This window comes from Pagrus pagrus, assembly GCF_965226575.1.
Source record: "Pagrus pagrus genome assembly, chromosome: 4".
NCBI classification, from domain to species: Eukaryota; Metazoa; Chordata; class Actinopteri; order Spariformes; family Sparidae; genus Pagrus; species Pagrus pagrus.
In genome coordinates, this window is record NC_140188.1 from 5,992,651 (window position 1) to 6,009,633 (window position 16,983).

Below are 16,983 nucleotides of genomic sequence, written 5' to 3' on the forward strand. Positions count from 1 at the left end.
GACACCTCACCACAGCAGAGCACTAACACAAACATTCCAGCTGCCACTTCTCAGCCTTATTGGCAGAGCTGAGGCAAGAAACAAGACCATCTATGTTCTTCCTCTAGACCTGTATCTGATGCTCCAGACAGGCTGGTCTAGCAGTCTGAAAAATTTGGACTAGGATTTGACGGTTGTCGGAGTTTGAAGGCTGATACAGCACCAATGCCTATTTTGTGTGCAGTTGGTAACCAGAATTTCATGATTGATATTTAGTTACTTTAAATCTGTACATGATCTCACAAAGATTTAGTAGTTCTACACTTAGAAGGGCCTGAAAGCCTCTGAAATTGCTCCCATTAAGAGAAGATTCCAGTTTCTTTCCAACTTTATGAAAAAACACGGTTATAATATTTTTGTACTTCTCTTGAATCAACACAGCATCACTACAACAAAGTCCAGTGGGTTAAAAATTAGCGGCCGAATGATCTAACAGCTAACAAGCCAAAACATTTTAGCTAGACTATCTCTTTGGAGGTAAAGCCAAAAGTGAATGGATCCCTAATGTTGTTGGTAATCCCTTATTGCATCAGAAAAGTATGCATACAACTAAGGCAAGTACGGTCGGTTACATTGGGATGGATGATTAAAATCTAACAAACAATTCATTTTAATTGTTTGCCTTTGTCTTGTCATTTTCCATTCCCAGTCGGACTCTCTTTCAGCAATGTTGTCACATTCCCAGATATCGGTAATTATTTTGATGAGAACAATATTATCAGAACCAACGATGCAAGCAAAGGCCAAAACTGTGAAAATAAGATCCAAGATGTAATCAACTGGAGAAATCCTTTCAAGTCTCAACTGAAATCCCGACTAATTAAATGCTTTAAATCAGCTGGCAGCTCCATAAAGGCAGGGTGATGCAGTCGTTCAATCCATGGCGCTCCTAGATACAATCCTGCCACACTGCGCTACAAGGGGTTATAACGAAAAACAGTAATCCCTGACTCTTTATAAAGATGACAAAACTAAAATGGATCTGATATAAAAAGCAGCTACAAGAAACGTATATAGTTTGTTGATATGGTTGCCCCTGTGGACAAAAGTAGTATGAGCACCAACCGTTTCCTGTGGTAAAGTCTTAAACTCAATAAGTCTTAAGTTATAAACACAACTGTTTGCAGGATACATCACAATGAGGTATCTCTTTGTGGCTTTGTAAGATTAATGACTGTAATGTGACGATGGTGAAACAAAGTAAACTTTGTTTTAGTGCCGTACCGAACACCTGACTGAAGAGCAGCAACTTCTTTCCTCAATTCATCCTCAGCACTCCACCATAAAAAATAGTTTTAATTTTATTACTTATCCGAGCTGGATAAGTTGTAATCCGACCCGGTGACATAAAGGCATTCAGAATAAGTATAATAGCTATATGGAAATAGCCAATCTTCTCGCTGATGGTGTCATTTGCTTATGTAGGTCATGCAGAGGTATCAGTATTAAATTGAGACTATTTTATAAGCAAACTCATTATAGTACATTTAATAAAATACCAATTTGGTTTAACTCAAATGCTCACCTTGATGGGACAGCATATTGTTATCGCCACTGCTGAGACAGAGGAAGGTGTATGCATATCAGACACTTCTTCTTCAAAACAACATAAAGAAAAGGAGATGTCAAGGACTAGAGACAAAAACTGTAATAATGTACACTTGTGCTGAATTTTCTATTAGTTTTTGACTTTCATTACTAACACAATGTCAGCAACACCATTTCAGACATGCAAACATTGTCAATGTCAACTATGTTTGTGACTTTCACATTTCATATATTTCACATCTATAATATTGCCCCAAGGACAACTGTAGCAAAGAACAGAACATTACAAAGATGCAAATGGAGTTGAACTATGACTTCGACCCCAGAGCACTGGAGCGGGCGGGAGAGAAGAGAAGAAAAAGTGAATGCTTGTGCCTCTTTTCAGCACTCCGCAACTCTGGAGCCTGGGAACTTCAGCAGCTTGGCCGGGCTCTGAGAAATATCCTGAGCTGTAATGTAAACATGTCTGAACTCTGATCTAGCGTGGCCCTCCCCTCCCCCTCCCAGTTTAGCCCGGCATTCTGTGGAAGGGGTTTGCCAGTGACATCAGGAGCCCACTTTCTCATTTCCTGAGCGGGGTAATGACCCTGGGGAGAATAGGCTGTTTGAAGTCCCTGCAAATAAAGCTGCTTTGCTTTTGTTCCTCAGCAGAGGAGCAAGATGGCTGATTAGGTTTGGGCTTTGGATGGTTTTGTCTGATAAATATACTGTATCTTGTTGTGGAGAAAAGGATTTCAGCAAGGTGAAGACATTATGTTAACAAGGTAACACGTAAGTTGACATCCACACCCACTTCTCCAGTGATAATCAGGTCTGTTTACAACAGCAGCTACAACAAGTTCAGGAAACTCTGACATATCAGGTGGCTGATTGTCAGATAAGTGTGAGAACAGTTATAGTTAAGCTCCTGTTTATCCAAGCGTCGCACAACTGTCAGCTCAAAACAAAACCGTCATAGCTGTTGATGTGAGGCACAATGTGAATACTAAAAATGGACTGAAACCATTAATAACGGGTTAAACAAGGGCTGAAAACAAGGCAGCAAAGCAAACTGCTTGCGTTTTAGTTCGCTTGCAGTTTGTCCCCTCAATTCACCTTCCATGCACTGCACATAAAATACACCTGAACATGCTTGTTCCCACAGGGTTCCAGTTTCAGTACTGGGTAGCAAAGCACTTGTGGAAAGACACTCCAAGGCACTACCCTCCACTCCCTTCCACCCCCCCTTCCCTCTTTTTCCTCACACACAATCCTGCCCTCTCTTCAATTAAGTCAAGCAGGAAAAACCTGACAAACCTCAAAGAGCTCTCTCAGCAGAAGAAATCACATCAGGCATGAATGGATACCTCTACAAGGCCCCTCTGAATATATAGATGTACATAAACACGGCCCTTTCTTGCTAAGCGATTGCCCCTAGCTTCACATATATTTTTATGTCTAAACTCCAGATGATGAAAAGCCATGAAAAAAAATGTTTCCTCAGTCAAATGGATTTAATAGCTACGATGGAGCGCTAATATATTAGTCATCTTAAAATTCCCCATCGACTTCAGTGGCGCAGATGAGTTTTTTTGTGTCTTGAGGTCCACATAATGCTCGAAATTCAAACAAAGTGCTGGCAACAACGGGAAGCATGCTGAAAGCACAAATCAACAACAAAGGGATACAGTGGGGACTCTCTAATCCAAACCTCTAGGGAATGGAGGTATTTCAACCCAGCGAAATGTTCACTTGGATGAAACACTGAACAGTGGGGTAATTCATATTCAAAACATCAAACAAGTATTCACGCATATTCACAAGAGTCTGTTGCAGAGCCTAATTTGCAGTTGAAGAATCAACAAGGAAATTTAAACAATCGTGCAGCATTTTTGGAACTCATTTTAATTTTTGGTGAATTTAACAGATTGCAGATGTCTTACACTTACACATGAAAGGTTTCAACATATTTTCCATATGTGTAGATTGTTTTCAATTGACACACAGAAAAATTGTTATTTTAACTCTCATCTATAGTGCTATTTATCCATTCAGATTGTTTTGGTGTGAGTTGCAGAGTTCTGAAAATATCTGCCTTCTCTTAAATATTATAGAATTGGACGGCACTCGGTTTGTGGTGCTCAAAGTGCCAACAAAGGCTAGCAAACTAAGTTAGCTTAGTTAGGCTAGCTGCCTCTCATCCAACAGTAGATGCATGTTTTCTTCTGCGCAGAGATATGGAAGGAAATTCTAGATGGATAACTACCACTACAGGTAAGGGGAAATTATGTATTTTTTATTTTGGGGTGAACCGTCCCTTTAAAAATGCCCATCACAGTTTCCAAGAGATTGTCCTCAAATTGCAGTCCAAAACCATAATATTCATGTAGTAATATGACAATAAATATCATGTGAAAATAAATTATGCAACTCACATACACATGACCTTTTATTTGTTAGTACACTGAGTGTAAATTAGCAGAATGGATACACAAAAACAAAACAACCTGCACCACCAGGGAGGTGACGTTGCAAGGTTGATGCTGATCGTGTACTTTCTGCAATGTTAACATGGTGTTTGAAGGTAAAGCTGTTACCTTGCAAGCTCTGCTAAAGGCTGCAAACCACAGCCAGGGACAGCAACCAGATGTCTGTGGAGAAAAGGTTTCTTAACCCTGGACGGTGGTTCAAGTTCAACTACAGGCTAAATTTACCCAAAAGGCCTCATACAGCAGCATAGCAGACCTGGCCCACCTGGACTGTCGGAGGCCTATGTTCCTCTGAGCATGTACACACTTACATTGTATCATCCCTTGAAGACTGAGGATGAGATGGGTCTACTACATGATTTCGGCAGCACTCTTCAAAGACTGATACAGCCTTCCCATAGGCTGCTGAATAAAACATGAGGCGGGTGGGTTGTGTGTGTCTGCGTATGTGTGTGTGTGTGTGTGTGTGTGTGTGTGTGATGGGTGGGAGGGTGGTTTAGTGGGGAAAGAAGGAAAGAGGATGAGGGGATTCTTTAGACATCACTACTAGAGATACTGTATAACAGTTGATCTATGAATGCCTTTGATTTGACACACATCCTTGCTGCCCTGCTGGGTGTCGGGAAATTTCCGTCTACCCTGATTCATATTTTCTTCTTTGTCTTCTTGTTTGTGGTATTTTTTCTTCTATGTATGCGTTTTTGTGAGCATTGGAACTTGTTAACAAAATTAGTCCAGAAAAGAACGAAAGTGTGCTCATTTCAGGAGAAGGCAATGCAAATCTTGCCAGGTACCGAGATGTCCCAGATTCACAGAGCACTATTTCGAACACATTGCTGCTGCCTCTGCATGACATCATTTTTGCTGAGCCTTGTCTTTTTGAGATAGATTACACTGGATTTATTTTTTCTTCTATTGAGATAACATTATGTGTAATCATCCAATCAAAAAATGACAATATTTATAAATTAAGAATATCAACTTACATTGATTTCATTCATCAGAATGGTCAATGGTCAACTTTGAGGTAATATTGCAGTTCAGGGTTTCTATACATGAGTCACATGGGGACATTTTACTGCACAATCAAGACTCATCTCTCAACCCACCTTTACTCTGGCTGACCTGACCATTCCACCTTTGTCACATGTTTATTTGCACTAAACACGGCCTTTAAGCTGCTGTTCTACATCAATGAAATGAAACTTACACTGAGCTCATGAAAGCATTTACTGTACACGCACCCAGTGTCTCATAGGTCTTTTCTGGGAAAAATCCACTGGTGCACAGGAAGTGATACATGTTTTCTGGCATTAACAACATTGTTTGGAGCTGGGTAGTCAGCAACAGCTACCATGGCCGGACACACAAGGAAAAGAGAGCTGTAAAAAAAAATCAGTTTGATCTCCTGGAGGCAGTGAAAAACAACACTGCAACTACTGCTTATCACTGGGGATGTCCTTAAAAAAAATCTCTTGGAGCGTCAATTAAAATTTCATTCGACATACTTTGACATCATCATACTAGAATGAATGTTTTGCTGAAGATCCTGAGTTATGCCACCTTGACATTGAATAATAAAAGCTGAAGATTTTAGAAGATTGGAAATACAGTGTTTATAATATCTTCATTAACTTAAAGGGGATTGAAAAATAAAGCTCCTCTGAGACATGTCAGTCATCAGTGAACTTTGCTTTGTGCCACAAAATCTGGTGTCTGGGTTGGCTACCAATAGCGAAGCTTGTTGAAGCTTGTACCCTACTCTCCCTCGAGGACATAGCAATCATGATCACAAAATTTAAGTTGTTTAGAATGCATGTACGCTGATGTTATCATCAAACTATGTTTACTGGGGAATAGAGACATTCATTTCATGCACGATTTAGCCAGAAGATGATACAGTAGCTATTAACTAAGTCAGAATCAACATACTGTCCAAACAAATGTCCTCCAGAGGCAGTAATTTCCTGGAAACCGACAAGCCACAGCATTAGCCTTGTGTGTGATATTAACCTACCACTTCCCCCCTTCCTTAAAAGACAAGCTGTGCTTACGTAGATCTACTTGGTACTAAGAATTTATGAACTGCCTTCGGATATGACTGTGGAATGTCCAGAACATACTGTTACATGGCCCTAACTTTTATTACATAAGTCAGTAAGCTGGCGCGTATCAGTAAGAAGCCGCTGTCATATTTCTCCGAGCTAAATGTAATGATGATTTCTTCTGTTTATATGGTGTCAATCAGCAGACACAATAAAGGCAATTATGGATGGAGAAGTCATAATATCCATCTTGGAAACATGTTACTGCCTGACATGAATCTGGAAATACTTGCGCAAATGTCAACAAATGAGTCCTAACTTCAATCACATTCCAGAGCGTACATTACTGTCAGGCCAGTGGGTATCGATTTTCTTAAATGAAATCTAGTAAGGTGGATCATGAATGGAGGATGATATATTTATATTGGCTCAAAGTCTACAACTACTCAAATCTTTTCGCATCATGTGGGCATAGTTACATAAATGTACTGTTTGTTACACTTTTTTGTTTAAATACCGTTTGTGTGTTTTTGCACGTGTTGTCTCACTCCTGTACAGTTTTTTATGTGTTGCTAATGCTGCTTATCATTTCTTTATCGAATTGTGTGTGACAAATATTCAATTTTTAATGCTTTGTATGTAATTCATCTCACTTATATATGTACTTGCTAATGTTGCTTTTCTCTTTTTTTATTATATGTCAAGCCCTTTACTTTGCAGATTTTGTACAAATATTATTAAATTATACTCTCATCTATGGCTGCACAATTATTCAATTTTTTTAGCAAAATTGCAATATGACAAAGTGCAATGTCCAAATGTCAAAGAAGCTGCAATTTGTTGATAAAAGTTAAATGTGTGACAAAAGTATAAAGTAGTACTGTAGCACCACAGAAATTCCCTGGCCTTCAAATCTGTTTCCTCAGATTTAAGAAAACATGGTCACGAATGTAACCGCTTTTTCAGTGAAAAAGAAAATTGTGATGCAAAGGTGATCATGCTAATGTTGCTTATTTGCTGATTTCATTATACAGTATGTGCATACATGCTTTGTGCGCTATAATTAATTTTGACTTGACTTGTCAGTTTGACAAAGAATATTATAGTATATGCTCATCTAATCAGGATCCGGTGTTATTGACTGTCAATATATGACCTTGTCTTTTTGCCTAAACTACTTATTTTTAAATCAAGCTATCATAATAAACATTGAACATAATTAAAACTTAAAACTGATATTTATAATATTCTAAATGAGGTGTTCTTTGTTACAAAAACTCACATTTAAATAACAGAGGACATTATAAATACATATTCAACACCAAAAACTGCAGTATGCATGAGTAGAATTGGATTGATTTTAGCCGTGTTTAAACCATATCTTGGAATGAGCACTAATCCCAAATAGAAGGAGGAGATTAACAGATGGCTTTACTACAGTATGGAGGCCTATCTTAATGTCTTTTAATCAGAGCACTATGAGATGCTCGACTCATCTCGCAGATGCAGTCCACACAATGAGACAAGCTTAATCACATCAGACTTACAGTGTATTCGTGCTGTCAATAAACAGCACCCGCAGCGATTTCAGTCTTCACTAAAGGGGACTTAAAGTAATTCAGTATTCAGACCAACTGACAGCCAGCTACTCCTAAAAAGAAAAACTTAGCCTAGCCTTCCCATGACAACATGGGAGTGATCTGTGGGATGAACATGGATCCTTGCTGCATCCACAGGGTTGGGCAAAGATGTGGGCTTCACTGTGGGTGGCCCCCATGGACCTGGGCTAATTGTTTCACATCACAGACGAGCCAGTCTGAGATCAGACCACCGGCAGCTCTGATTCAAGCAGTTCAACAGCCAAACAGGGTATGCCAGGAAGCACTTACAGTGCACACTCCACCCCACACTCACACACATGCACAAACACGCACTACTCTTCATCCATCATACATGACCACAGGAGAATTGAATGAATTTCTTTTTCTCCATCCTATCTGAGTAAGCTGTCAATCCTCTGGTAAGCTGGTAGCTGTAGTGCCCTCAGTGACAATATTAAGATGTCAACACATGTACTTGAAACGTAAATATAAAAATGTTCGATACAACAATTATACTATGAGAAAAAAATAAACTTGACCTATTAAAACTAAATATGAAGATTGAAGATGAGTTAAACATTTTACCAGGGTTGTATTTGACTCCTGCAGGACAATGAAACATTTAGCTGTAGAACTGTCTATTCTGATTTAAGGTGTGCCTGATAGGTATACTCAAGAGGAAAGCTTTCTGGTGCCCAGCTGGGGGGCCGGTGGAGGCCAGCGAAAATGATGTTCATCCAAAATATAAGTGAAGAAATGATGCAAAGAAAGTTTTTAAAACAACAAAATATAGCCTGTTTCATAATGAAAACATCCTTTCCAAAAAAAAATGGTATGATTACATTTTTGTCCGCAATGTCAAATTGTAAAAGGTGCACTGGGCAAGCCGGCCACATGGCCTGAAAACTTCACTGATCTAAACTAACTACTAGCAACTATTGGAGTGAAAATCCCTGCTATGCCAGGACCTGCACATAAATCAGGATCTCAGAAAAGAAAGGAGAAGAAAAAGAGGGAGCTGGCAAGGGCTTTTGACCCAAATAATAATGTAATGACCAACTTTTTTCAGTCAGCTCAGAAAGCTGCACACAGCAAGGCTGAAGAGGCGAACAATAGCAAGGAGGTTAACGTTATAGCTAACATTACTAGCCAAGAGATAGCAAAAGAGTGCATGTGTTTATGTAGAAGAGAGAGCATGAGCATGAGCATGAGCATGAGCATGCGTTGATATGAGTAAAGCAGATTTGGGGAGAGCCCATTTGCTGGACATTTTCATGGACCCACCCATTTCTGAGGAGTACACTTATTAAAAATGTAGTGTTGTACAGGACGTGATGCATTTTAAAAAAAAACTGTATAGTTGATTAAGGTTTTAGCAAAAAAATGTCATCTTGCACATTTGTCTTGATAGACCATAATCTGCGACAGACACCACTGTGTAGTGGTTCACAACCTTTTTAATTGTGACCCTTCAAAACAATGCAACGTCAACCTGCACCCCCTCGTCACTATTCCATAGACTGTTCATCCAAGAGTTATTTTATTTCCTTGTTTTATTTGAATAATTTCTAAAGTCCAGACGATGAAAGTATCAAAGAACTCAGAAGAGGAAAGGCTACATTCAAGCAAAGTCTAAAAAAGTCAACATCATTGTGTAAGATGAATTTTGTGTTTTTGTTTTTTTTTACTACTTCCTATCGGATTTATCTTGTGACCCTTTTGTAGGAGGTCCTGAACTCCAAGTTTGAAACATCTGATCTGTCATCAAAATCAAAAGTGCATCCGACAGCAGTTCTCAATGTTGACCTTTTGTCCAAGGTGCTGCAATTGTGGCAAAATAACACAAAGCTTAAAGAGTATTTTGGCATTGTGCCTTTATTGGGCAGCTCACAGTAGATAGTGACTGGAAACATGTCAAGAGAGATTAGACTGATAAGAAGACAACGTTCTTCAGCCAAATTTAAACTTTGGGGACTTTGTTTTAATGGTTTGTGTTTTAGACCACTAGATGACCAGGATGCCTCACACTCCTACTTTTAAAAAGAGTTGCTGCTCTGTGGTGGACACAAAGAGGGCAAGTGGGCAAACACAACAGGCAAATACATCAGCATACAGATCACTTTCTCTGTGAGCGCATGCTGCTCTCGGCCTGTAGTTCCCAGATCTGTCACTAGAACAAGACTGGGAAATAACAAAATCCTCCCAGTGCACACAGGACTGTTAATCACCAGGCATCCCTCGCCTACTGCTTTTTCAAGGCCTGTTTGACTTAAAGTAAACATGTGCAGGAAATGTATTCAGTGGCTCCAAACATTTATATGGGGGCCTTGTGCTTCAAACAGTTTCATGGCCAGGACATCTTTCAAGAAGGTGCTTAGTGAGCCATTTGTTACACGCATGATAATAGGGCATGACAATGCATGGCATGCTATGAGGAGCGAGGCTGTATCGATGTTTGTTAAGCCTTTAGTTTGTGTACTCACTATCTGTATTGTTGATAGACAATGTGAGATGGATGCTGGATCCCGATCTGATGAAACTGAATGTCTGTACATTGTAATACAGGGCTCGTGTTTTTTAAGCTCTTCTACTCTGACCTATTTCTCTGCTGAATGCATTTACTGATACAGGTATGAAGGGAAAGACAGAAAAAAAAATGGTTGTGAAACAATCTAAAATATGAGTATCCAAAAGCTTTCGATGAATGCATGCAAGCATTATGGAAAATCATTTTCTGAGTCGTTGGATAAGTAAGCTCTCATCTCGTCTTCCCCATTTCTCCAATTTCATCTAAAAGAATATCCTTTGTTAATCTGGTCTCAATGAGCACCGTTGTTAAGTGCTGCTCACTCTGCACTCCCAGCCAGTCATAATCCATTGTGTTGTTTGCCCCTCACTTGGTGTACATTTCCATCGCAAATTCCAATGTGAACAGTCAATAACATGCACAGATGTGGCCATTGTAGAAGCCTTACTTTTTAATTCAGAAGAATGTAGTATGGTGAACTACTACTGCACCCCAGGACATATTTGAAACACAAGTTGTACTCTCTTTATAGCAGAGGATTATTAGAAAAAAAATGTTTAAGTTGTTGATTTCAAGTGTTTTTCCACACTTAACTCAATTTGAATAGATTCAAAAGAACTCTCTGCAGTATTAATGCTGGATAGATGGAGTATAAAAGCATTAAGGGGGATTTTGCAATGGCTGCTGTTCTGCTTCATCCAATCATCATGAGTTGTGAAAAACATATTAACCTCGGGGTTGATAAAAACATGTGCGCCAGGACTTCGTTTCCTCCTCACCATCTTGCTGCACTCATCAGTTTTATGTAGAACACACTACTCCAGAGTCAACATCAGTAAAAATGAAACAGTACATGATAATGATGTTCCCTGACCTCTTTTAGACAGTCAATATAATCCATGATGTTGCTGTGTCTTGCCTCCCATCATGTTCCGCGGCTGTACCACACTTTATATTACCACTATAAATCATGGAAAATCTACTTTTCTTCTATGTGAAAGTCTTGATGAAGGCAAAAGCTAATACAATTGCATGACATGGTAGTGGAGGCTGTCCCGTGCGCAATTCCAGTGATGACAATAAATGAAGTGACAGAACAATCATCGCTGCCCTTTTATGGCTTTACTGGAAAAAAATATTACTTTGTTTATTTTTCCATCCAACATCTCAAGCAAATCTACAGCAGGAACATCTGCAAGCTTTCACCCTGTTGACATTATATTGAAACTCTGCTTGGGAAATAATTCATAGTTGAGACGCTGAACTCCCTCATGCCCAATGAAAGAAAACAACAAAATAAATCTCACATCTCACTGGCTGTGCCCTTAACAGATGCCATACAGGAAGTCAGTCCTATCAGCTCTAGCAGGCACACAGAAAGCCATGCTGTGTTCCCTATGTCATGTTCTTTGCAAGGCTGTGTTGTTGAGGGGGCAAACTATACTGTGCTTACTCAATACCCTTCACTATCAAGATTCTCAAACTTTACAAAATAAGCCTTGAAACTCCTCAAAATGAAGCCATACAGCTCTTTACTAAATACAGGATGCTTCAGAAACATACAAACAAACAAAACTTTCTTGTTAAGAAACCTGTTCAATGACAGGTGGCATCCTCTAGAGAATTTCTCAAATTCAAGTGACACATAAAGGAAACGGAATTATCTGTACTGCAAAACGAGATAACGGTGCATATAAAAATGGGTTAAAAAAGCCACAGAATACATCTGCATCCCTCTGTTTGGATCAGCTGCACTGTAGAGATGCTGACATGGTTAGCAGTAAATGCAAAACATCCCCATGGCCCATTGACCCCAAAACCATTTCCTCTGAATGGATTGCTTTGCAAGCTTTGTGATCCTGTATCATCCCATCTACTTCAAGGGGCCCTTTAATCAGCAAAATCAGGAACCTCGAGTTTATTACTCTGATTTAAAAACATTTCCTGACTCTCTTGGGCCATTGGATCTGGATTTGGTTGCCCTGTAGGCTTGGACAGGGCCCTCCTTGTTTGTTTATTAAGATTCAAAGTATTTTTTGAATAATTCATCTGAAAACATTACATAATACAATATAACAGCAATCAGCTGTGACCAGCAGATTGACACAATGCTCAAATGCCATGTAATCTTTAATGGTCTGAGATTTGTTGGCCTGTAAGTTTGGGCAGCTCTTTCAGTGTTTGCTCATCAACGAAAGTATAAGCAGCCATGTCACCATCCTCAACGTCATCACCATGATAATCATAATCACACCATATGTGTCAAGGTTACCACAAGCTTTAGTTATCAGCATCATCATCACGATCATTCATTCATTCACCAGGACTCACCGCTATGCGCGTGGAAATCTTCTGCTCGCCCTCTGCGCCCTTTTGCTCTCCATTGGCCCTGCTGTACTCTGGAGGTTGCTGGTTCGATCCTCGGCTGCCCTTTGCCTTTCGGTTTCCAGGCCCTTGGTGGACTATGTTGAGCAGGTGAAGCGTATTCTCGTGTTCCCGGTCCGAGCTCTCGGCCTGACCCCTCTGGTAGCGGTTCTCGCAGGTGGAGTGGTGCCTCCTGCAAAGCTCTATGCGGGCGCGCAAACGCTCCACGATGGCGTTGTGAAGCTGTGGCACCGCGGAGCCTCTAGAGGTGGCCACCACCGGCCCGTTGCCGACCCCACCGGGCATAGTTCCTAAACCGACACCCAACATGGGTACGAATGCCCCTGCAGCAGACTGAGCAGGGGTCGCTTCTCCCATGCCCGCAGGTCCCCGACAAGTTTATGGAGACTGAGGTCCACTGAGCTAATAATGGACCACAGTACGGGCATGGAAGAAAACAAGACGTATGGACTCAGCTATGATCCCATGTGGAAAGAAAACGACTGTACTGCACGCACTAAGTCACTTGAGGGAAAGACGATGTAGCCTGTGATATTTATTGAAAAATATGTTGCACAGTTATCTTCTTATCTGATAGAAAACGTTATAGTAATATAAAATATCAAAAAACACTGAACTATAAAGTAAGATAAGGTCAGTATAAACTCATATGCGCCACAGAGGCGTTAAAAAGTCCAAACGTTACAGAATTTGATTAGTGATTTCTTCCTCAGGGGTGTTACTATGTCAGCTTATAATTAAAACTGTAATGATTTACAAACATGAAAGACTCCTGCATTCACAGCTGGAATTAATCCGCTCTTGCTTAACGACTCGACCTCTGCTCACAGATAAATTATATTCAGTATGAATCCCTAGGATGATTCAAAACCATAGCACGCACAACTTCAGTTCCATCGATGGGCATATCCCTGGCACATTGTCAGCTTACTTTATCTCAAACGTGCCACACTTATTTAATAGTCCAAAAAGAGTAAGACGGCCAACTATAAATTCAAAGTGAGCGATTGGTCGCCAAAATAGGAGAATCTACAAACGCACAAAACCCACGAAACTTCAAGACTCACGGCATTTTTCTTTGGAAATTAGTCCTTTCTCTCCGTCTTTCTCTTTCCATCCGGATAACAAGGATCTGGTTGCAAATTACAAGTCAAAAACCACGCAGCCGAGGCGCAGGAAGCCGTTGCATAAACCGATTGAGATCCGTCTCACATAGTCCATTGACAATCGTTTGTCCGTGTGGTGCACCGAGGCAATAGCGGAACTACAATACACAGACCCTCATTGTATGAACATTCCTCTTTTGACATGATACACTCGTTTGGACGAAACGGGGTCCAAATGCACACTCTAGTGGAGTGAAGGGTGAACTGTCCTGCTGGGTATGGACCTTACCAGGAGGGGGGCAGGATCTCATTAATGTTGATGAAATATAACACGAATGTTGAATTGGCAGATAGAAGTAGATCATATATTTACACTTTAAAAGAATTGAAGATTGTGATGGTGTCAGATATCTTAGATATCTTAGATATCTCTGATTGTGGTTAATACTTACTGTATAGGCGCTTTAAAGGTTTCTTGAGTTTGACTAAAAGGCTGTAGAGGTTTCCATTTTTTCTGTGGGGTTTCTAGATTAACAGCAACAGCCTTTCAGAGCAGTTAACTAGAATAATAACATAGTACACAATCTTAGGTAGTTACATTTGAAGTCCTATGAAACGTTGTCCACAGGGGGTCAATACAACATCACATATCTCAAAAGCGTGTCAGCCAAACTAGGAGCTAAGAAAGCTTCCATTTGGTTGTGGTAAAGTGGCCTATTGACTAATTGACTAAGATTCAACAACTTAATAAAATTGTCACACTAGGAAAAAAACTACAAGACTGCAAAAATAAAACTCTTACTGGCACCGTCTGCTAGGTAATATGCTGCCATCTAGTCAGCATGCCAGTCAAGTTACACATTAAAAACAGTAAACACTCACTAATTTACAAGGGCCCAATTATAAAGCACACTGACAATTTAACTGATGTATAACAGCCAGCCAAAAAAATAAAAATAAAATGACATTAAGGTTTTTCTTGCTTGCGATAAGTAAAAAAAAGTATTATAATCTGCCAGTGGAACAGGTGAAAATTGTTTTAAAAGTGTCCCATATCTCACTGAAATGCTACTTTCTAGGTGATTATATTGCATATTAATTATATGGAGAGATTTTGACTCAAAATCAGACAAATATATTTTTTGTATATTTTTTGAAGATGGCTTGTATCCCAAACAAATCCCTCCATCTCTCTGAAGGGAACAACAAGCAGACAAACTTACCAAATAACCTCTCAGAAGAGCTGACTGGCTCCTGACATACTTGTATACATGCTGTCCAGATGAGGCCCCCTATCATGGAAACTGAGGGCGCCATTGTACCTGACACCTACTGTATGTGAACTGTAAACATTCTTAACACTTGGCTTTTCATTTGTAAGTTAAATAAAATAAATATTCAGCTGCCCCAATTATACACCCTCTCAAGGTAATTTACTCTAACAGACATACTTTCAATCATTCATCTCCTGATAATTTAAGGGTCATAGTTTGTTGTAGACTTACCTATCAATAAGTAGATGAAGACATATACTGAATTCCAGCTCAGCACACTAAGAGTTAAAGCTACAGACAGGCAATCACACAGACGCACAGAGACAGGATGTATGTTTTTGTAAAAGCAGAAGGAAACTGCAGCAGCCAGAAGAAAACCACACAAACATGCTCAGTCCACACAGAAAGAGCCAAAGACGTGAGCAACACTGACCTTCCTTGCAGCCCTTTTAAAATGAAATGAATAATAATAGTGATAATAACAATAATAATAATAATACTTATTATTATTACTATAATGGAGTAATCGAGGATTTAACATCCTCTCCTGTGCTACTTTGACAGTGGAAGAAAGATTGGCTATTGTGGTCATCAACCTGTTGACTCTGCATTTCAGGAATCTATTACCACACTCAGACCTCTCTCCTGACCTGGAAGTGGGACTTAGCACACTTATCAGATACCAGAATCATTAGACTGACCCTCCTTGGCTTTTGATAGTCTTGAGGCAGCCTGGCACTAACTACAGCTCAGCTTTTATTTAATCATAGCCCCTGGTCACCCCCTGCTTTGTCCAAAAGAGTCACAAGATTATTATTATCATGAACAGATGGGCATGACAACGGATGTTGTTCTAAATACAGCCTGCAGCAATACATAAGAACACATTCAAATAATTATTTATAGCAGCACAACTGCAGAAGACTCTGCTAGTAAATAAACGAGTAACCATTGAAGTTTTAGTCATGTGGGCTTCAACTTCAGTAATTTGATTGCAGATTTCACATCACCCTTCATTGGAGTTAAAAATCTAAGAACTGAATGTAGAAATGCTGTTGTATGTAAATATAGAACCCTGCAGATTTCAACGTGCATAATGGATATTACGTTATCGTCATAAGAAGTCTGTCAAAAGAATGAAATCCAGATATAACTCTAGTGTAATGCTCGCAAAGATTTACAAACCTGCTACTTCAGAAAGCCTCACATTTCTTAAGGACCCATAGAAATTAATTTTGGAAGGATGTCCTTCTGGATCAGAGTAGTTAATAATGAGGATTATTCCATGATGGAGCAGATGATACATGAGGGCCAGCATCACTATTATTTATATCTATTGGTAGGAAAATTCAGTCTGCAAGTGATTAGAGCAAAGCATTATTCGTTTGATTGCACATCTTATTTTTTCAGCTGCCCTTCTTAGTGGGTTAGTCAAGCAATCTGTTATAAGGGTCTTGGTTGACTAAGACATTAAATCCAATGAGTCATTTTTATTTTTCATTTAGGGGAAATGGCATATTAGTCATTGGTCATTACTGGAAATTTATTGTCAAGTACATGAGTTATAGAGATTCTGGAGGAACCAATTCTTTTTTCTAGCCATATATATGTATAAATAATAAAATATTTAATGGATAACTTTCTGAATTATGTAAAAATTTAGTTTTGATTTGTTTGTTTTTTGTGTTCAAGAACGAAATTATGGGGAGAGCATATAGAAGAAGAAGAAATATAAGGCAGGAGTATTGATCAAACAACATGTATGTGTATCAGCTTTCATAAACCCTCAACCTAAACTACAGTAAACTGTCATCTTATACTTTATCAATGCAAATGAATGCAACTGCTGTCCTACACAACAGGGGGCAGCAGACATTCAACATTTTTATGCATTACAGCACCAATTAAGAATGTGGGTGAGTAATGGTACCGTGGCTGCCAGAAAACAGTGTTTTGGTATATATTTAAAGAGGAACCTTAGCACCAAATG

The 16,983-nt window shown here is 39.5% G+C and overlaps 1 protein-coding gene across 1 annotated transcript in view; it reads right to left on the minus strand.

The window, feature by feature from the left end:
- maml2 (mastermind like transcriptional coactivator 2) overlaps positions 1 to 13,864 on the minus strand; it is a 39,292-nt gene extending 25,428 nt beyond the window's left edge. The window contains exon 1 of the mRNA XM_084350746.1: positions 12,560 to 13,864. Coding sequence (XP_084206872.1) covers positions 12,560 to 12,970 — 411 coding nt within the window. The 5' untranslated portion in view covers positions 12,971 to 13,864. The remainder of the gene's footprint in view (positions 1 to 12,559) is intronic.
- Positions 13,865 to 16,983: the final 3,119 nt, after the last annotated feature.